This window comes from Ascaphus truei, chromosome 20 (assembly GCF_040206685.1).
Source record: "Ascaphus truei isolate aAscTru1 chromosome 20, aAscTru1.hap1, whole genome shotgun sequence".
In the NCBI taxonomy this organism is placed as follows: Eukaryota; Metazoa; Chordata; class Amphibia; order Anura; family Ascaphidae; genus Ascaphus; species Ascaphus truei.
This window is the reverse complement of record NC_134502.1, coordinates 14,613,447-14,637,040: the sequence shown is the minus strand read 5'-3', so window position 1 is coordinate 14,637,040 and position 23,594 is coordinate 14,613,447. Positions and strand designations below refer to the sequence as shown.

General features: G+C 41.4%; 1 protein-coding gene across 1 annotated transcript in view; it reads right to left on the bottom strand.

Moving 5' to 3' along the window:
- Window positions 1-2,467: 2,467 nt before the first annotated feature.
- LOC142470687 (uncharacterized) overlaps window positions 2,468-23,594 on the bottom strand; it is a 30,377-nt gene continuing 9,250 nt past the window's right edge. The window contains exons 3-7 of the mRNA XM_075577309.1: window positions 21,177-21,663; window positions 20,891-21,020; window positions 18,952-19,078; window positions 4,458-4,571; window positions 2,468-4,057 (exon numbers count right to left, since the gene is read on the bottom strand). Of these exons, the coding sequence (XP_075433424.1) occupies window positions 2,550-4,057; window positions 4,458-4,571; window positions 18,952-19,078; window positions 20,891-20,962 (1,821 nt within the window). The 5' untranslated portion in view covers window positions 20,963-21,020; window positions 21,177-21,663 and the 3' untranslated portion in view covers window positions 2,468-2,549. The remainder of the gene's footprint in view (window positions 4,058-4,457; window positions 4,572-18,951; window positions 19,079-20,890; window positions 21,021-21,176; window positions 21,664-23,594) is intronic.

The window sequence follows — 23,594 nt, the reverse complement described above, 5'->3', positions numbered from 1 at the left end:
AAAGAAGGGAAGCAATACTAATTAATAAAGCACTGCCCCTGTAAATAACTTCCTCAGGGGCCACATCAGGGAGAATGTTTTATAAATTCTTACATTGCATTGCACCAGTTAAACTTTAAAAATGTTTAGGGTCCCAATGAGAATAGCCAAAACCATTTTCAGAGCAATGTTTAAAATACTGAAATACAAAACTATTAATACTATAGTGGGCAGGGATTTCAATGTAGCTCAAGAAGATCTATTTTTAGACAAGTCAGGGTAAAATATACAACAGAGGGGGCTAAATCAAGGACAGAAGAGTATTAAGATTCTGCAGAAAGTGTTAGGGGTGACATACTGCAGGAGGTTATAGAGGAAGTACTCCATTTTTTCTTACCAAACATTACTTTTTTTAAAAATCAATTATTTTTTTAATAAGTGACCATTTAATCTCTAACCTGGGTATTGCATCTATTGAAACATCTTGATTTCTGATCATGCTCACATATGGATAGGGCTAAATATATGGCAGAACGCGCATAAAGGAAGGCTAGGGAGGTTTCCCCTCACACTTATACAACTATGAGTTTAAAGCTTACCTACTAAATAAATGTAGTAGTGGATGATTCAACGCTCACCTAGTACCTGTAGTTAATGACAACGGTGCATTGGGATAATCATATAGTGAAACCACAGAAAATGTAAACAAGAATTTACAAAAGTTCCCAAACAAACTGCACTCATATTACAGCGGCATATCAAAGTCATAGTCATATGAGATATCTCATTAATAGGATGATGCAATATCCCTGACTATGATAGTGAAATATACCGCTGTAATACGAGTGCAGTTTGTTTGGAAACTTTGTAAATTCTTGTTTACATTTTCTGTGGTTTCACTACTAAATAAATTGCAGCAGTGAGGAAGCTGGACAAATAAAAATCCAGTAAAAAAAAGTTTATTAAGAATACCATAGCCCTAAAGTCAATAACACATTTCGTACCCGTCGGTACTTTGTCAAAATACCAACGGGTACAAAACGCGTCAGAGTGACTGCAGGGATGTGGTATTCTAAATAGACTTTTTTTACCGACTTTTATTGTCCAGCTTCCTCACTGCTGCTATTTGCAGTGCTCCAAATTTTTTGCCTTTTTCTTCACCATTTGGCTTAGGCTAGCGCAAGCATTTGATGGGAGTATCTCTTAGGTTGCGCTACCATCAAGGGATCACGTAGGAATCCAAGAACGTGAGTCTTTATCTCATTTCATCTCGGTGCCCATGGGACAGCAGGACTACTTTGATGACGGGTAGCGGTATGGAAGTTGTCTCATCCAGCTGGCTTTGGCTCAATTTTTGGGCTCCTGCTGCAGGATTCTCCCCTCCTCCCATCCCTCTGTGTTCTACCTGCACAATGTGTCTGATTCATGCACTGGCAGACTCATTGTCAGCATCACATTAACGGCCACTATCTGCAGTCTCACTACAATAAGTTCAACATTATGGACAACTACAACTAAAGACTTATTTATAGTCACTGTCAATCTCCTACATATATCCAGAGCATTGGCACAGGGGTTTCCCCATTTTTGTTACTAAATAAATGGTACCAATTTAAGGGCAATAACGCTGCCCACTAAAAAGGACAATTGTACTGGGAAACCTGGTGCTAAGGGGAGTGATCTGCACTGCTATGTCCAGAAAGGTGGTACAGGCATACCCCACATTAACGTACGCAATGGGACCGGAGCATGTATGTAAAGTGAAAATGTACTTAAAGTGAAGCACTGCCTTTTCCCCACTTATCGATGCATGTACTGTACTGCAATCGTCATATACGTGCATAACTGATGTAAATAACACGTGTGTAACAGGCTCTATAGTCTCCCCGCTTGCGCACAGCTTCAGTACAGGTAGGGAGCCGGTATTGCTGTTCAGGACGTGCTGACAGGCGCATGCGTGAGCTGCCGTTTGCCTATTTGGCGATATGTACTTACTCGCGAGTGTACTTAAAGTGAGTGTACTTAAAGCGGGGTATGCCTGTACTACAGCCCACACATGTGTTGAAGCATAATATGCATGGTACCCCTACCTTAAAATATAATAACATTTGACATATTATATCGTTCTGGGAAATACATTCACATGCAGTCCCAATGCCAATCCCAATGCCTCACAACAACTCTTGAGTCACGGCAGTGACACTGATGAAAGGGATGGCAGGACAACTTTTACTTTAACTTGTAATCTTAACAATAAACAGCACATGTACTGTAAGGTGTGTCAGACATCCGTTTTCGAAGTGAAACTTATGGAAATACACTAGATACATATGATAAAATACAGTATTATTAAAAAAAACATCCTATAAAAGAATTTTGAAACAATAGTAATTTCTTTTAACACGAAAACACAGTAAAAATTCCACACTTTGCCTTCCATTTTTTGAAGTTAAGTAATAATAAAAAGCTAAATATTCAACACAATTACAAGAAAGGCAATATGTTTTCATAAGTTTAAAGATTTTTGTATTAAAAAGCAAACTTTTTTGCATGCAAAGCATTTACCACATTTAGAGCAAACATAGTTTTTCTTCTGTGTGAATTTTCTTATGTTCAACAAGCCTAGCATTCCGATTAAAACATTTGCCACATTCAGAACATACAAATGGTTTTTCTCCTGTATGAATTCTCTGATGTTCAACAAGTATAGCATTCAGATAAAAACATTTCCCACATTCAGAACATACAAATCTTTTTTCTCCTGTGTGAATTCTCTGATGTTGAACTAGATAACTTTTCTGGTTAAAACATTTCCCACATTCAGAACATACAAATGCTTTTTCTGCTGTATGAATTCTCTGATGGTTAACAAGACTATCGTTCCGATGAAAACATTTCCCACATTCAGAACATACAAATGATTTTTCACCTGTATGAATTCTCCAGTGTTTAACAAGACTACCTTTCCGGGTAAAACATTTCCCACATTCAGAACATACAAATGTATTTTCTCCTGTGTGAATTCTCTGATGTTCAACAAGACTATTGTTCTGATTAAAACATTTCCCACATTCAGAACAGACAAATTTTTTTTCTCCTGTGTGAATTATCTGATGTTTAACTAGATTACTTTTCTGGTTAAAACATTTCCCACATTCAGAACATACAAATGGTTTTAATCCTGTATGAATTCTTCGATGTTCAACAAGACTATTGTTCTGATTAAAACATTTGCCACATTCAGAACATACAAATGGTTTTTCTCCTGTATGAATTCTCTGATGTTTAACAAGACTACCATTCCGGTTAAAACATTTCCCACATTCAGAACATACAAATGGATTTTCTCCTGTGTGAATTCTCTGATGTTTAACAAGACTACCATTCTGGTTAAAACATTTCCCACATTCAGAACATACAAATAGTTTTTCTCCAGTGTGAAGTCTCTGATGTGCAACATGATTACCATTTGTGTTAAAACATTTTCCACATTCAGAACACACAAATGGTTTTTCTCCTGTATGAATTCTCTGATGTACAACAAGCTTTGATTTACAAGAGAAGCGACTTCCACATTCAGAGCAAGACATTTCTCCTTTGTGAATTTTCAGATGCTTAACAAGATCTGAGTTACTAGTAAAGACTTTCTGACATTCAGAGCAGTTATACAGCATCTCTGTGGCATGCGTTCTTTGGTGAGTTCTATAAGCCGACTCATTATTAAAGATTTTAGCACATTCACAGCATGTATAGCTATTTACAGACAGGTTCGTGGGAACTTGTCCTGCATTAGTGTTTCCTTTGTTACAGTTTGTAATAGGACTACATGTATATTCTCTCCCTGTATGTTCTAGAAGTGCATAAATGTGGGAGACTGTGAGATTTCGTTTTTCATGTAAAATTGATTTTTTAGCCATAATTCTTACAGATTTTCTCAGACTCTGGCATGGTATATTTTGACTAATGTGATTTTCTCCTTGATAAATATGGGTAGCACTGACATCTTCCATTACGCAATCTGGTGAAAAGTGTAAAATAGAATATCCTTCAGGGGAATTACTGCTCACGAATCCATCAGCTGGGGGGAAAATGGGAGTAAAGAAATGCATTAACATCTGACACACAAAATGATTTTCAAACGTCAGATTTAGTTTTGAGACACCACAAACATGGTAAAATTTGAAACAAATTTGGTATTCAGTAACTGTTTCAAGTTAGAAGTGCAGAAAAGCATTCACAATGGCAATACACTTTATTTGTAAGGATATTGTTTTCCAGAGTTATATACAATAAAACAGGATATCAGGAAGCTTGTGTACCACATATATTTCAACTTTTTTTATGGGAAGAGTATACTTAAAAAGGACATTAGAAATGATTGGCAGATATGCTTATTTGTGATCAAGTTTCCCTTTTATGAAATATGTTATATAATGATTGTTCCTAGAGCACCCACCACTAAAGTGTTTATTACTCACCTGTGCTGATATCTGTATGATTTTCCTTCACCTTAAATGGCTGGTGACAACTTACATATGGTTCTTCTCCTTGCTCAATCATTGACACAATTTCAGGCTTTACATTGATACATCCTGTATATGTCAGGGGAGACACATATATAGTTAGTGTTTGCACCATAAATAAATCTTATTCCCTTTATCTGCTATATTATGATGTCAAGTGTATTGTATTACTGCTGCGAAGCGCTATGTACGTAGATGGCGCTATATAAAAATATCCATACAACTCCTGTCATTTATATAGATCTATTCATTTGACATATTTTGGATAATATTTTCTTACCTAGAGACATGAGGAATTCCAGGCAAAAGATAAATGAATAAAAATCCAGGGCAACTCTAGTATAAAGATATATTTACCAATTTATTGCAAGCTCAAGCAGGATGGTGAAGATAGATGAAACGCACCTACGCGTTTCGTGCCTGTGCACTTTATCAAGGTGTAAGGTACAATTAAAATTTCACACAAACTTAAACAGACCGATTTGCGTCAAAAACGGGGATGGGAGTGACGTCATCAACACACGCGATCCAGTGCCGAGTTTCGCTGACGCGGCGCCCATCCTCATTGGTCGAATGGGTCACATGACAACATAAACTTTATTCAGATTAAAAACAAAGACAACGAACAATAAGAGGAAATATATTAAAAAAAAGAGATAAAATTACAGATTAATGTGTAAAACAAATGCCCATGCTTGACACAACACAAAAGAATACAAAAGAGAATATTAAGATGCACAAGAAAAATACATATAAAAAAATATGTATTAAAAAAAAAAAAAAAATATAGAAGAAAAAATATATAAATAGTGGCTGCAGCTTTTATGTATAGCAAACCTATAATACCAATACTTCCAATTGATGAAGATGAAAGATTGATGGTATAAGGAAGTATGGGAATAAGAAAATAATTCAAAGAACAAAAGTCTCTATAATGTATTTTAGAGTGTTGACAAGGGCATAAATAGAACCTTGGTTTCATCATAACTACAAAACAGTAACAAACTTACTCCTTTAATGGTAATAGGATTACCTGATATATACTGTATAGCAAATAGTATTAAAATCATGTGAATTGCATTTTAGGTGTACTGTATCGTAAAGAATTGAACATAAGATGACAAGAAGATGCATAAATTATGGTAAGAGGAATAATTACCAATAATTAAATCCAACATAGCAAAAATACCAGATTGAAACAGAATACAGGCATACCCCGCTTTAAGGACACTCACTTTAAGTACTCTCACGCCTATTATCAGTCCTAGATGTAAAAAGACTAGGTGATAAAGAATTTGCTAAGGTTTTAGCTTTTCTAAAAATAATGTTAGGACCTGATGCAATATAAGGCTTCAGAACTGGATCTAGGGTTAGGACTCCCCAATGTTTTTTGAAAATACTTTTTATCTGTTCAGCTTGTTTAAAGACATGATAAATGATGGAGTCTCATTAAGAGATGAATGTGGCAGTAGGCGTAGCCGGCCTTTATTAATAAAGATGGAGCCCGGCTGGCTGCCCCTGAAACCGTATGGCAAGGGCTGAGAGTGTCAGCTCTTGGGTCTAATATTGTACCTTACTGTGTTACCTGTAATTTTGTTCCCCGTTTATACTGTCCCCCATAGGGGTATAAGCTAGGAACTGTGTATGTGGGGTTAACTGTGTAAGCCCAGTGGGCTAGTTAATGCATTCTCTGTGTATTCCCTTTGCCTCATGGGCCTGCAGCTGCCTGTGCAAGCTTATAAGTGGATTGCCTTGTAGGGATGGCCTCTTATGAGAAATAGCTGCAGGGCAGAGACTTCTGGCACATGAGGGAAAAGGGGGGATGTTTAACCTGTATTGCCGGCCAGCAATGTATTAGAGCTCGTGTCTTAGAGAAGGTTTTAGAACCCCCACATTATAGGTGCAAATGGTGGAGTGCCAGCTCTTGTGTCTAAATGTTGGTTTTCTGTGTTTTAAAACTACCATGCATTATGTGTTTGTGCTATGACTGGGACTGCATACAGGACAAAAGACAAAAGGCAGTCACAGGTAATTAGCATTTCAAAGCAAAAGGCCCTAGTAATTGGATTCCCTTTGTGCACATGGCCAAGGGGAAGTTTACAGGATATCTGCCTTTGTTTCCTCCAGACATTTTGGAGCCTTGACAGCAGGGGGTCTGGAACTAGTTAAAAACGGCCCTGTATGTCAAAACTCAGAAGCATGTTTTCCATTGGCAAATTTTGAATGTATCCCTCCTATCAGTGAATGCGTAGTTTCAATCCCTGCTGTAATTGGCTATTACACACCTCAATGATTTAGATAGGAATCCAGCCTATATAAGAGCGTACAGTAAAAGCAGCTCTCCCAGCTGATGGTGCCGCCGCGTGTGTGTTGTGATTGACTGGAGAGACGCTCGATCCCGCTTGCAGAGTCGCTGCCGCCACGTGGGTGCGAAGGCCGCCGCCGCGTGGGTCATTGCCCATCGCCACCGCGTGTGTGCAGAGCCTGCCGCCCGCCGACGACACGTGAGTACCGAGCCCTGATTGTGATTGCTTTGTTATACTATATGCTGAGTTCTGGGTGCTGGTACGAAGCTGTGTGCTGGTACAGAGCTGTGGCTTGTGTGCTGTATTGAGCCCTGAGCTATGATGTGCTGCGACCCCCCTGCGCTCTGTGCTGCGACCCCCCTGCGCTCTGTGCTGTGACCCCCCTGCGCTCTGTGCTGCGACCCCCCTGCGCTCTGTGCTGCGACCCCCCTGTGCTCTGTGCTGCGACCCCCCTGCGCTCTGTGCTGCCTCCCCCCTGCGCTCTGTGCTGCCTCCCCCCTGCGCTCTGTGCTGCGACCCCCCTGCGCTCTGTGCTGCGACCTCCCTGCGCTCTGTGCTGCGACCCCCCTGCGCTCTGTGCTGCGACCCCCCTGTGCCGCGTGCTGTTGCGCCGTGTGCTGTTGCGCCGTTGCGCTGCGTGCTGTTGCGCAGCGTGCTGTTGCGCCGCGTGCTGTTGCGCCGTTGCGCCGCGTGCTGTTGCGCCAAAGGTGCAGAGGCACATGGAAGGTCAAGGTATCGAAACATTAAACCGTTATGCGCCACATGCTAATGCTGATGACTGCTCAGAGCCCAGCTGCAATGATGAAGAGACTGCACTCCCACCCAAAAAGATTCGCATACCACCGGTAATAGTTAGGAATATGAAGACCCACAAGGACCTTGTCGAAATCCTCAATGAGCACTGCAATTCCAAGTTTGTTGTTAAACCGCGGGCGGACCACGCAAAGATCTCTCTCTCAACTGTGGATGATTACCGGAGCTTGACGGACTGCTTTATAAAGCAGAGCATGAAATACTACACCTTCCCACTGACGCGATTAAAGCCCCAGAAATTTGTCATTCGCGGCCTACCGGCAAACGCCTCTGTGGGGAGATTTCCCACGACCTCGCGGAATATGGACTTCCAGTGAAGAGCGTTGCCCAGTTGACATCCCCGGTGGACAAGACCAAGAAATTCCCTTTGTTTATTGTCACACTGGCAGAAACCCCGGAGAGTCAGCCTGCAGATCTCGCCAAGATTACCAAGCTTTGTAGCCACAGAAGCACCGAAGGGCAGAAAAGGACAAACCATGTGCTTCAACTGCCAACGGCTCGGGCATACCTCTGCATTCTGCCACCAGAAGCCACGCTGTGTGTGTTGTGGAGAGAACCACAACTCCAAGGAATGCCCACGAGACAGAAAGAAGGAGCTGGCGACATGTGCAAACTTCAAAGGCCCACACCTGGCAAGCTACATGGTTGCCCGTACCTCACCAAAGCAAAGCAAGAGGAGCGGCAAAGCGGACACCCCGCCTGATGGAGCAGGCACCAAGGAAGACATCCACTACTCAATACCAGGCTCCCCGCCTGGTGCCGGAGAGACAGAGGACCACAGAACACCTGATCCCAGACCAAGGCACGGCATTCACCCAGAGGACGCAAATCCCAGACGGACGGACCTATGCGGATGCTCTCAGGCCACCATCCACCAACCCCGTTGAGGTGGCCAACCCGGCCCCCGCAGGCGGAACCGCAAGCCCAACAAGCTGGCAGGAGATCATCCTTAAGATAGCGAGCGCTATCGCGAAAATGGATATTCACCCCATTGTGACAATGATAGCGAATCTTATTCTCAAGAGCACAACCACCACGGCAGTAACATCTAAACGTAGTTCTGTCATTGTGATGTGGAATGCAAATGGTATCAGCAAGGACAGATGAATTTCTTCACCTGATGGAATCAAGGAATGTATGCGCAGCTCTGCTTTCGGAGACCCACCTTCAAGGAAACCAAAAACTGAGCCTGGCGAACCACAGGGTATACCGTACCGACAGGGCAACAGGAGCCAGAGGTGGAGGGATGGCTGTGATTGTTAACGCACGGGCCAGCCATAATGAGATTGCACTACCACCCTCAGGAGTATTGAAGTCACAGGAGTACAGGTCAAGACTGCAACAGGACCACGGCGACTAATTGCCACCTACTGCCCTCCTAAGGCGAAGCTACATTTGGGAGACTTGGAAGCTCTGCTGGACTCCACTGTCCCAACCATCATCGGGGGAGATCTAAATGCCAAACACCGGTGCTGGAATTCCAGGATAGCAAACTCCAGGGGACGAGCTCTTCTTGCTTACTCAAAGGAGAGTGACTTTGTAGTAGCTGGTCCTACAGAACCCACCCACAACCCAGGCTCTGCAAGCCACACACCAGATGTCCTGGACATTGTTTTACTGAAGAACGTGAAACAATCTGTCCAGTTGGAAACCCTGGCGGAATTGACCTCAGACCAAAATCCGGTTACCATTACTGTTGGCGACGAGATGGAAACCCACCAGCAAGCACCCAGGTACAACTTCAGCAGGGCCGACTGGAGCCTGTACAAAGAAGAGTAGAGCAACATCATGAACCCCGCCTCTTGGACACCAATGGAGACATCGATGATGCTGTTAACACCTTTACTACCGCTGTCCAACATGCAATTGAGCACAGCGTCCCAAAAAAGATGGCCAAACGCTGCTCCATCTATGACCTCCCGAGCGGAATCAAGCAAGCAATTGCTAAGAAAAAACGGGCCCGACGCCAGTGGCAGAAGTTCCGCACACCTGACCTTCTGGTAAAGTTCAACTCACTTGCTAGACTACTGCGACAGCAAATCAGCCAACACCGAGGGGAGAGATGGGAGGCAGCAGCAGCCAAGCTGAAGGAATCTGACAACTCTGTTTGGAGAATGACCCGACGCCTGACCGGGAAGGAGCCAAACCCACCTATCCAAGGCCAGACCCACCTGGCATGCAGCAACAAGGACAAGGCAGAGGTCCTTGCTGACACACTGGAGACATCTTTTAGGCCTAACCAAGCCAGCAAATTAGCACGGGAAGTTGAGCAAGGAGTTATCAGGCATCTTACCGAGCACCTACCGGAGACAGAAACAGAGACATTTGAAGGATGCACCAGGACTGATATAACGCAACTTGCAGAAAAGCTGGAAAATGGCAAAGCACCAGGAAGTGACGGAATTACCAACCTGGCCATCAAGAAGCTTCCGCCGGCAGCCATGGAATGCCTTACAGAAATCTTCAATGCATGCATGCGGCACCAGCACTTTCCTAAATCCTGCAAGGAAGCCAAGGTCATTGTATTTCCAAAGCCTGGAAAACCACTGAGGGATCCTGCAAACTACCGCCCGATAAGCCTGCTCTCTGGACTATCGAAATTCCTGGAGAAAGTTATTCTTACCCGCCTCCGCCACTTTGCCTCTGGTAGAAACATTCTACTAAAAGGAGCAATTTGGATTCCGGAAGGAACACTAAACCAACCATCAGCTGCTACGAGTCGTTGACACAACAAGCCATGGATTCAACATCCACAAATCAACTGGAGTTGTCTTCTTGGACGTGGCCAAAGCATTTGACAGAGTTTGGCATGAAGGACTGCTGCACAAAATGATCAACCTGAAAATCCCGAACTACCTGATTAAGCTGACTGCAAGCTACTTGCGAGAGAGCACATTCCACGTGGCTGTGCGAGAAGAGCCCTCAACAACACACCCCATCTGCGCAGGCATGCCACAGGGATCAGTCCTGGGGCCATTCCTGTTCAACCTCTTCATGAATGACATCCCCACAGACCTCCACAAGACTCAACTGGCACTCTACGCAGATGATGTGGCAGTCATCTCCCAGTCTTTCAGCGAGAAAGAAGTAGCTAAGAACACCCAGAAAGCTCTGGACATGCTGTCAACATGGTACAGCGACTGGCAAGTTGGACTGAACTCCAGCAAAACCACAGCAACACTGTTTAGCAGAAAGAAGATCAAGGCACACCCGCCAATCGACCTCAATGGAGAAGCCATCAAATGGGAGTCAAGCAGCTCTTACCTAGGGGTAATCCTAGATGGCAAGCTAAGCTGGAGAAACCACATTGAGAAGACAACAGAAAGCAACAGCCAAGCTGAAGACAAGGACCATGCCCACCCAGAGCAAAGTCAACGTGATCAAGGCGATCATCAGTCCCCACCATGACATACGCCTCCCCGGTGTGGAGTGGTTGCCACCAACGGCACAGATCATCTCATCAAAAATTACAGAACAAAGCGCTGCGGATTGCGTTCGACGAACCACTTCCTACAAGAATAGCAGACCTTCACAGGTAACTGGGCATCGAGATGCTGGATGAACATCTAAAGAAGCTCAACAAGAAATTTTACAAAGAACTGGACCAGAATTCAAATCTGCTGATCAAGAAGCTTGCTGCGATCTCTGCAAACCCATTTGATCGCTACCCACGACCCATCACAGCGCTGACCCTGTGAAACCAACTCAACTGTGGCAAGTAACACAGATCAAGAAGCTTTCTAAGTGTGCGACAATATACTCAACAAGAGAACTTGGAGTAATGAGGCTCAACCCTCGGTATCCAATATCACCACTGACAGATTTAATCTGTCAGTCAGAACAGGACGCAGCTCTCTCTCTTTTTCCTGTTGGAGATCTGAAGACATGCAGCTGCTGGCGGGCCTCTCAAAGGTGCTTCTGTGAAAGAGCTATTCACACAGGGAAGCATGGGGAGGCCTAGCCAGCAGGCTGGATTTCGGTCCAGGAGCCCAGAACCAGGGTCCTATCAAGGTAAGCCTTTGCTGAACAGGCGCCTTGCCACTAGGAAAGGATAGATCTCCTTCCCCAGACCCCAGTAAGTGTATATATTCTGTTTCTTGTATTTCTGTGTGTTTCCGAGGTCTTAACCAAATAAACCGCAATTTATTTTACTGCCTGGTTTGCCTTGTGACTGATCCCTTAAATATAAAGGTTTATTTGGCCTGGCCTACCGTGACAATAAATCCTCGAATGAGTGCTTCAGGAGTGAGGATCTATTCATAGCTGAAACTTCAGAGAGGAACTTATCTAGGTCCTTCCGATTGTACCCCCTCTCCAAAAATCGATTATACAGGTCTTGTGACTGTAGTTTATAATCCTACTCGACAAAGCAATTGCGACGGGCCCGCATGAATTGGCCTTTCGGTATCCTTCTAAACTGTGGCTTGGGATGGCAGCTGCTCGCCCAAAGAAATGTGTTGCATGAATTGGGTTTGTGGAAAATATCCGTCTGAATGGTGAGTGCAGTGTCAATGAATAAACAAAGATCTAAATAATGTATATTGTGAAAATTGAAAGTGTACGGGACCCATCATCTCCAGCATTGGATCTTTGGGAGATGGTGTCTCACGGTACGTTGATTTTTTCCTTCAACCACTAGTCAGGGCATTGCCCTCTTATATTCTGGACAGTGGAAATCTGCTCACCCAGATTGAGGGCTTTCAATGGAAGTGTAATTTGATATGGGTTACGCTTGAGGTAACATCATTGTATATGGCTATCTCCCATGAGCAGGGTTTGGCAGCTGCCCACCATTTTCTTTCACGATCCCACCTCTCACCTGCACTCACCACTTTCATTCTTGACTCCATGCACTTCCTTCTCACTCACAACTTTTTTTATGTTTGATGGTGTTCATTATCTCCAAACACGTGGAACGGCGATGGGGACTAGCTTTGCCCCCTCCTATGCCAACCTTTTCATGGGGTGGTGGGAGTCGTTCCACGTGTTTGGAGATATGAACGCACATAGGGAGCACATTTTGTTTTACAGATGTTTCTTAGACGATCTCCTGTTCATCTGGGAGTGTGATGTCACCACTTCACGTCATTTATTCACTCAACAATAATTCTTATAATTTAAAATTCACGTACATTTTCAATTTTCACCATATACATTATTTAGATCTTTGTTTATACATTGACACTGCACTCACCATTCAGACGACTATTTTCTGCAAACCCAATTCACGCAACACTTTTATACGGGCGAGCAGCTGCCATCCCAAGCCACTGTTTAGAGGGATACCCAAAGGTTAATTCATGCGGGCCCGCCACAATTGCTCTGGCGAGGAGGATTATAAACTACAGTCACAAGACCTGTATAATCGATTTTTGGAGAGGGGGTACAATCAGAGGGACCTAGATAAGTTCCTCTCTGAAGTTTCAGCTATGAATAGATCCTTAATCCTGAAGCGCTCATTCAAGGATTCATCTCTTAATGAGACTTCATCATTTATCACGTCTTTCAGCTCACAAGCTCACAAGCTGAACAGATAAAAAGTATTTTCAGAAACATCGGGGAGTCCTAACCCTAGATCCAATTCGAAAGCCTTATATTGCATCAGGTCCTAACATTATTTTTAGAAAAGCTAAAACCTTAGCAAATTCTTTATCACCTAGTCTTTTTACATCTAGGACTGATATTAGGCCTGTTTTGCCCAAAGGCTAATTTAAATGCAATGGCTGTAAAATCTGTCCTACAATGCAAACCCTACCTACCTTTACCTCAACTGTTACACAAGAGAATCATAAAATCTACTTGATGATTAACTGCAACTCCACCTTCGTTATATATTTACCAACATGCGGGTGTGGGCAGGACCACAAGGTGTCAGAAAACTAGAATTATGGAACACCTTAGACTCATAATAATAATAAAAAAAGATCAGAATCATCCTGTACCCAAACATTTTTCCCATTGTCCTAGGGGTAATATTGATCATTTTACTTTCCAGGGCATTGAGCTTATACCCCCTCTTCCTAGAGGAGGTGATAGAATTAAGGTATTAGATAAAAGAGAAGCCTTCTGGATTTTTACTCTAAGAACCAGATCCCCCCTAGGACTTAATATGGACTGGGATCTTGGTCATTTCCTCTAGTGAGATTCAAGCAGACAAACCACTTCCCACTAGACTGTTAATGGCTATCATGCATATCTCCATTTCATATAAATGGGATGGTAATACCCATCTCTTTTGTCATATCCACACTTCTGTGTATCTATGGAGATTTGCACGATAGCTTTAATTTTGATATAACAGAAATATTATTCTGTTTCAGTCTGGTTTTTTTGCTATGTTGGATTTAATTATTGGTAATTATTCCTCTTACCATAATTTATGCATCTTCTTGTCATCTTATGTTCAATTCTTTACGATACAGTACACCTAAAATGCAATGCACACGATTATAATACTATTTGCTATACATTATATTAGTTACATAGTTACATAGTAGATAAATTTGAAAAAAGACGTACGTCCATAAAGTTCAACCTATGGTAAATTTAGACAACAGAAACTTTATCCTACGTCTATACTTACTTATTGATCCAGAGGAAGGAAAACAAAAAACCCCATTAAGGGGAAAATTAAATTTCTTCCTGACTCCAAGAATCGGCAATCGGATTAATTCCTGGATCAACCTCCATCCCATGTTTACTTACTTGGTATATCCCTGTTTACCTTTCCTTTCTAAAAAGATGTCCAACCTTTTTTTGAACAAATCTATTGTATCTGCCATCACAGTCTCCATGGGTAATGAATTCCACATTTTAACTGCCCTTACTGTAAAGAACCCTTTCCTTTGTTGCTGGTGAAATTTCCTTTCCTCCAACTTTAAGGGATGGCCCTGAGTCCTTTGTACTGCCCGTGGGATGAATAGTTCTTTTGAAAGCTCCTTGTATTGTCCCCAAATATATTTGTATATAGTTATCATATCCCCTCTTAGACACCTCTTTTCTAATGTAAGTAAATCTAATTTAGCAAGCCTCTCCTCATAAGTTAGATTGTCCATCCCCTATATTAATTTTGTGGCTCTTCTCTGCACTCTCTCTAGTTCCATAATGTCTTTTCTTAGGATTGGTGCCCAAAATTGTACTCCATATTCAAGGTGTGTTCTTACTAATGCTTTGTAAAGGGGCATAATAATGTTTACTTCCCTTCCATCCATTACCCGTTTATGCAAGATACGATCTTGTTAGCTTTTGCAGCTACTGCATGACTTTGGGCACTATTGCCAAGCCTGCTGTCTACAAGCACTCTTAAATCCTTCTCCATCAAGTATTCCCCCAATGTATCCCGATTTAATTTGTAAATCGCCTTTTTATTCTTGCATCCCAAATGCATAACCTTACATTTACCTGTATTAAACCTCATCTGCCATTTACCTGTCCACCTTTCCAGTCTCTCCAAGTCCTTCTGAAGATAAATTACATCCTGCTCTGATTCAACTACCTTAAACAATTTAGTATCATCAGCAAAGATGAAGACTTTGCTCTCGATGCCAACCTCAAGGTCATTAATAAACAAGTTAAAAAGCAGGAGTCCCAGTACCGATCCCTGAGGTACTCCACTTACGACTTTAGCCCAACCTGAAAAAGTTCCATTTATGACAACCCTCTGTTGTCTGTCCTTTAACCAGTTTTCAATCCAGGTGCATATATTATTACGGAGTCCAATTTTCTTTATTTTGTACACCAACCTCACGTGTGAAAACATATCAAAAGCCTTTGCAAAATCTAAGTAGGCCACATCAACTGCATTACCCTGGTCTAAATTCCTACTTACCTCCTCAAAGAAACAAATAAGGTTAGTTTGGCATGATCTATCCTTCATAAATCCATGCTGACTATTACTAATAATTTTGTTTTCCATTAGGTATTCCTGAATATTATCCCGTATTAAACCTTCAAGTAGTTTCCCCACTAAAGAAGTCAGATTTACAGGTCTGTAATTCCCAAGGTTGTGATCTAGCTCCATTTTTAAATATAGGCACCACATCTGCTTTACGGCAATCTTGTGGTACTGACCCTGTGGAAATGGAGTCCTTGAATATTAAATATAATGGTTTGGCTATTACTGAGCTCTACTCCTTGAGAACTCTTGGATATATGCCATCGGGGCCAGGTGCCTTATTTACTTAAATGTTTTCAAGTCGCTTATGAACTTCTTCCTCAGTTAACCAATTGTTCATTAATATGGAGATTGTGGCTTCCTCCTGCGGCACTACTATTGAACTTGATTCCTCCCTGGTAAACACAGAGGCAAAGAATTTGTTTAATACCTCTGCTTTTTCCTTATCTCAAATAATCTGCCTACCCATCTCACACTGAAAGGGTCCTATATTTTCTTTTCTCATTTTTTTGTTATTAAGGTACTTAAAGAACTTTTTAGGGTTGACCTTACTTTCTATTGCAATCCTTTTTTCATTATATATTTTTGCTAATTTGATTGCCCTTTTGCCATTTTTGTTACATTCCTTATAATTCTGATACGATGTCTCTGTCCCTTCTGACTTAAAGAATCTAAACACCTTCCTCTTCTTGTCCATTTCCTCCCCTACCTGTTTATTTAGCCACATTGGTTTGACTTATTTCTTTTATACTTATTACCCAAGGGTATACACTGATAAATGTGCTTTTCTAACAATCTTTTAAAGACTGCCCATTTATCTTCTACATTTTTCCCTGCAAAAAAAACGTCCCGGTGTATTACTTGTAGATTAGACCTCAGTTTATTAAAATCTGCCTTTCTAAAGTTTAAGGTCTTTGTTGAACCCAAGTAATTTGTTTTATGAGAATTTATTTCAAATGAGACCATGTTATGATCACTGTTACCCAAATGTTCCAGGACTTGAATATTTGTTATTACTTCTACATTGTTTGATATTACCAAATCCAGTATTGCCCTCTCCTGGTTGGTTCCTCAAAAATTTGGATCATATAATTGTCTTTAAGCACCCCCAAAAACCTGTTTCCTTTTGTTGTAATGCTAATCTCATTGCCCCAGTCTATGTCTGGATAATTAAAATCACCCATTATGCAAAGCCAGTTTTGATGCCTTCGCCAATTGCAAAAGTATTTTATCTTCCTCAATCTCACAGATATTTGGTGGTTTATAGCATATCCCTACAAACATTTTCTTTATACTTTTACCTCCACTGCTAATTTCAACATTTTCATCATTCCCTTCATAAGCATCTTCCCTTACAATAGGTTTTAGATCCGGTTTAACATATAAACATACTCCACCCCCCCTTCTATTTGTTCGATCCTTTCGAAAAAGAGAATAACCCTCTAAATTAACGGCCCAGTCATGAGTTTCATCCCACCAGGTTTCAGTAATGCCTATGATATCATACTGCTCCCTTGCAGCTATTAATTCAAGCTCCCCCATTTTATCTGTCAGGCTTCTTGCATTAGCAAGCATGCATTTAAGTTTTTTTTCAGCCTGTACTATTATCTTATCTGATCCTTCCTTTCTGCGCCCATTCGATTTAGTCTTTAGAAGTTTTCTAGTATTGTCTGTATTTACTATGGGTCTCTCACTGCTTGTCAAACTCGCACTTGCCCCCATTCTACCTCCATAATCCATTGTATCCTCCTCTATTCTATTTAGTTCATTATCTGATTCATTCCCCTCCCCCCTCCATCCTAGTTTAAAATCTCTGCCAACATTTTTAATATTCTCCCCCCTAGCACAGAAGATCCCTCTTCATTGAGGTACAATCCATCACTAGAATATAGATGGCACCTCTCAGAAAAGGAGTCCCAGTGCTCTAAAAACCAAAACCCTCCTTCCTGCACCACTTTCTTAGCCATGCATTAACCTCCCCGTTCTCTGACTATCTTCCTGCGGTAGCGCATGGCACTGGTAGTATTTCAGAAAATACTACCTTGGAGGTCCTTGCCTTAAGCTTTTGTTCTAGATCCCTGTAATCATTTTTTAGGACCCTCCATCTTTCTCTAACTTTGTCATTGGTGCCAATGTGTACCAAAACCGGCGGGTCAATCCCAGCACCCCCCCCCCCCCCCACAACAATCTGCCTACCCGATCTGCAATGTGCCGAACCAGAGCATCTGGGAGACAACAAACTGTTCGGTTCATGCGGTCATGGCAACAGATTGCCCTATCTACCTTCCTAATAATGGAGTCCCCTACCACCACCTATTACCATTAAAGGATTAAGTTTGTTACTGTTTTGTAATTATGATGAAACCAAGGTTCTATTTATGCCCTTGTCAACACTCTAAAATACATTAGAGACTTTTGTTCTTTGAATTATTTTCTTATTCCCATACTTCCTTATACCATCAATCTTTCATCTTCATAAATTGGAAGTATTGGTATTATAGGTTTGCTATACATAAAAGCTGCAGCCACTATTTATATATTTTTTCTTCTATATTTTTTGTTATTTGTTATTTTTTTATACATATTTTTTTATATGTATTTTTCTTGTGCATCTTAATATTCTCTTTTGTATTCTTTTGTGTTGCATCAAGCATGGGCATTTGTTTTACACATTAATCTGTAATTTTATCTCTTTTTTATATATTTCCTCTATTATTGTTCTTTGTCTTGAATCTGAATAAAGTTTGTTATGTTGTCATGTGACCCATTCGACCAATGAGGATGGGCGCCGCGTCAGCGCGACTCAGCACTGGATCGCGTTTGTTGATGACGTCACTCCCATCCCCGTTTTTGGCGCGAATCGGTCTGTATAAGATTGTGTGAAATTTTTATTGTACCTTACACCTTGATAACGTGCCCAGGCACGAAACACGTAGGTGCGTTTCATCTATCTTCACCATCCTGCTTGAGCTTGCAATAAATTGATAAATTGATCTTTATACTAGAGTTGCCCTGGATTTTAATTCATTTATCTTTTGCTTGGAATTTGTGGCTGTCTCCGGCTGTTCTCTGCATCTCCTTACAGTGCTTGGATCACTTCTTCTACAGACTGCACGCCTTGGATGTCCTGGATTGATGCAACAAGTTGACAGCTAACAGATTCTACTGTCAGTATTGTTTTGCCATGTTATGAACACTACTTTGCTACATTGGATTGGGTATTTATTGCTGTGTTGTTCTCTATGGGTGGTCAAGTGGACACCACCAGACACGGACCCTTCCTTGTGCTATATTATACATGTTACATATTGGACATCCTTTAAATATTCAAGAATTTAAGAAGAAAATCTTCATTACACGTAAAAAAGAAATATTTTTTTTTCCTCAATATAGCCACATGTGATTTTTTGATCACCATCCATCCTTCACCATATACCTAGAGACCTGAGGGTCTGGTAATTCTCAACCATCACATCCATGTAAAGTTCCTTCTGTTCTTCTTTTAAATAATTCCACTCGTCCTTGGAAAAGTAAATTGCAACTTTATCAAACTCAACCGGTTCCTGAAACAGAGAAAACTTAAATTTTCAATGTTTTTTTGGCAGGGCAACAAAATCATCAGTATCAGAGCAGCCTCTGAAATTTCTGAGAGCCTCTTACTGTTCAATAAAGAATGTCTTGTGACATCACGCAGACTCTGCAATCAGTACATTAATGTATTCCCTGGTATACTACATTATCTATGCTTCTATTAGGGGAGTACAGTAGGTTACTAAAAAGTCATAATGTGATGCCAAAATATATAGAATCAACATCAAAATCAGTCTATATAAAGCTTTAAAATACTACTCAACGATTCATTGTAAGTTGTGAAACTAATGTTTATACAAATGGAAAAAGGTTATACAAATGGAAAATGCTGTAAAATGTATTTTTACATTTTTGCTAAAATAAAAATATATAAAAATATATAATATGAAAAAATAGTTTACAGAGAAAAATAAAAATAACAAATATAAAACAGATAGGTGTTGTAGAAAACTGCTCGCCTATTAAACAGGAGGTCCTAAAACGGTAGGTGCAAAGGAGGTAATGTGGCCTAAGAAACATATACATGCTTGGTTTAGAGTGCATATATAGGGGTACCTTTGAACTTCTTGGTTCACTCTTTATAAAATATAAAACAGCACAATTTCTGTGCACTTTTGTCTTCTCGTTTTGCATTTTGATGGATAATATGTACATGACTGATAAAATTATCCTATTTATGTGAAACACCCATAATTTTATGTAAACGCTGATTAACATTTAATTTACAACAAAAATCTTATATAATATTGAAACTATATTGTAATTTAGGAAAAGTAACATGAGTAAACCCTCATCAACTCTTTTGGCCTTAGAATTCATCTCTATGCAGATATACCTATCCAACCGTGAACCACAATCCTGCAATCTATTCCCACGTCTTGGATTGTCTCCTGGCTATATCCTTGTGGGTGGCACTCTGCCATCTTAAATGTTAAACATCTAAAACTGACCGAAAACTACCCCCCTTTTCCATCACAGTAAACGGTACAACTATAGTTTCAAATTAATTGGAAAGTCTTGGTCACCAACATTGTTCTAAAAACACCCAAATTAAAACAAATTACAGTGATGAATTACTTTTTTTTGTAAGTATTATGCATTATCCTGTCACCAAAGGACCTTGTCTATGAGTGAGATTTGACTCCTCCCTTTCCTTCTCCATTCACATTCACGGAATGACCAAAATTTGTCACTTCTCCATCTGTAATGATGCCAAGATTTGCCATTTCTTCTACTAAAACTCTATCCTCTCCCATCTGGATTATTGTAACATACTGATAAACCTCCCTGCCTCACAACTTTCTCCCCTACAATCAATCCAAAATTCAGCTACTAAAATAGTATCACTTTCTCCCAAAGCCGTATTCTGCTCATCATCTCCTTAAATCCTTCTCCTGGCTTCCCAACAAATTTTGGATACCCTGCAAAGTTCTCCTCCTTACTTTCAAGGCTGTCAACTCATCTGCTCCATCCTACATATCAGCTTTTATCTCTCGCTATTCTGCACTCCACCCATCATAACTGTCCCCTTTCACCTCTACAGCACTCTCTTGCCTTAAACCTTTTTCCTTCACTGCACTTCTGTGGAACTCCCTCACACTCTGTATATGCCAAGCACATTCTATTCCAACCAGACACCTTCTCTCCCCACCTTCAAGACAAACCTGAAAACCCATCTTTTAAATGAAGCATCCCCATAGCCTGGACTTATGGCAATTGTCCCACAGTCACTCCTACCAACAATTTTGGCCAAGCACTTCCATCTACTGCACTTATCACCTCACCAGCTGTCTCTGTAAATTTCCCAGCATACCACGTAGATTGTAAGATCTTTGGGGCAGGGATTTTTTTTTCATATTGTAGTATTATAATTCCCTGTATTGTCTGTGTAAAGTGCGAAGTACACTGTGGGCACTATATAAAAAAAGATATACATACAACCAAAAATTAACAAGCAAACATAATTAGTACAAGTTCATTGAAATGTAACATCACATTTTTGTATTCTAACAATAAATAAAACCTCAAAATATGAATGGTAAAAAGTTATATATTTTGCTAAATACTCACCATCTGGAGCTGGTTCAGGAGCTGGAAGAAAAGGGAGATGTAGTAGAAAGTTGATTCCAGCTCGTCTGTCCAACAGGGGGCTATGGTGAAGATCCCTGACCAAACAGAACATTGGAATTGTCCAAAATTAGCTCTGCTCTTTGCCTACAGCTTCTCTTGGTTTTCTCTCCCAATAGACTTGTTTTCCAGGGGTTGATAAGTTCTTTAGGGTGTGTAATGTATATGGCAGAAGATAATGGGTATTTCAATCAATTTTGCAAATATGGGGTTAAAGTTGGTTACAAAATTGTCTAAAAAAAATAAATACAAGAATTGTTTCTATGACAGGTCAGGACCCTTCCTGTTTTGATTTTTATCTATAAAGGGAGCTTAACCTGGGGGTTATCACTTATGGCTCAGTAAAAGTGGAAAATTTGGAAGTCTGTAGACGATCACCAGATCACGGACTGTCAGCCTCAAAGACAACCTTACATTCTTGAAAAATTCCCTGTGAATGACAGAGAGAGGTGATGAACATGTCACCACTTAGTTTGAGGACACCTATTCAGAAGGAAAAGTACACAACTTTAGCGCTATAGTCAAAGTGATAACAGTGCATTGTCACGGTAGCTTATGGCAAGATATAATGAACACCAAATATCTGGATTGAACTGAACGAGGCATAGATATAATAAAATATAATTTATTCCTTAAATAAGGTGAACACAGCAATATAGTACAATTAACAGTCAAGAAGATAACACTTACTTAGGGTTGGGGGATGGAGAAGTATCCACTAGCAATTCTCCAGCAGTCCAGTGACATTCAAGATGGAATCAGAAGCACAACTCCAGCAATCCAGTGACATTCAAGATGGTATCAGAAGCACAACTCCAGCACTACTAAAAACTGTAGGGTTGACACAGTTTATATACCTGTGCAACCCTATTCTTAACATTGAACACAGCCTATTGGTGAACAATTATCTGTATCCACTCTCTATTGTGGAGACACAGACTAACCCATGCCCTCAGGTAACAGAGTTTGTTAATTGATTAATACTGAATCCCTAGACATTGGGTAACAATCAAGGCAGTTACTTTTTGATCACCGTGCTTAGGCTACTCAGCCGTCTGCCCTTCATGACCTATTAGCCTAGCAAATGGCGTCTGCATTTTCAGAACAGATCCAAAATAAAATACATATACACTTTAATATCTACACATATTAATAAGTTCCATTCTGGTGGGCTCAGTGGGTCGACCTTTGCCAGTTTTTAATGCCTACAGTGACTCCACATATTGGCCAAATATGAACTCTCTGCGACCTCCAGAACTGGAGATACAGAAATGCACTTTAAAACATTAAAATACATGCTTATAATGAAACATGGGAACAGGGGAACATACATTTTCAAGGTATAACAAGGTGCAAACCTCATCCCTGGACCGCAGTCCAGTTAACCCCTTGTCTCTCTGGTGAGGTCAGGGGATGGCCATATGGGGTGCAACCCCTTTAATACTGGGCCACCCCCTTTCTCCCTCTACACCTCCCCTTCTTAATGGGTGACCTGTGGCCCACTGGCCCTAAGGGGGAGTGGGGCACTGCTGGCACCCTTAACGAACTCAGTCTCAGAGGGATAGTCCTGACGTGAAAGTCCATCAGCATTGCTGTTTTCACAACCCTTTTTGTGCTGAATAGTAAACTCAAACTCTTTCAAGGCCAAGCTCCACCTTAGCAACTTGGCATTCTCCCCTGATGCCCTCTGCAGCCAACTCAGGGGGTTGTGGTCTGTGAGGACCGTGAAAGCCCGTCCATACACATAGGGCTGGAGTTTTTTGAGTGCCCACACAATGGCCAAGCACTCTTTCTCAATGGTGGCATAGGCCACCTCTCTGGGGAGTAGTTTTCGGCTGAGGTACACCACAGGGTGCTCTATACCGTCGTCCCCCACTTGGCTCAACACAGCCCCAATGCCATAGTCCGAGGCATCAGTCTGTATGAGGAAATGTTTGGTATAGTCTGGGGCAGCCAGTATGGGGGCCCCAGCAAGCGCAGTTTTCAGTGCCTGGAAAGCAGTTTCACAGGCAGGAGTCCAGGTGATATGCACAGGCAGTTGCTTCTTAGTCAAATCAGTCAGGGGTTTGGCCACGGCGCTGTACTGTGGGACAAACTTCCTATAGTACCCTGCGGTGCCCAAAAATGCCATGACCTGTTTCTTGGTCTTTGGAACAGGCCACTGAACTATGGCTTCTATCTTGGCTGGCTCTGGTTTGAGGTGCCCTCCACCCACCCTGTGCCCTAAATATAGGACCTCTGCCATCCCTACCATACACTTAGTGGGTTTCAAGGTAAGCCCAGCCTCCCTGATCCTATCTAGCACCGCAGCTACATGTCCTAAATGGGAGTCCCAGGAATTACTAAAGACAGCAATGTCAT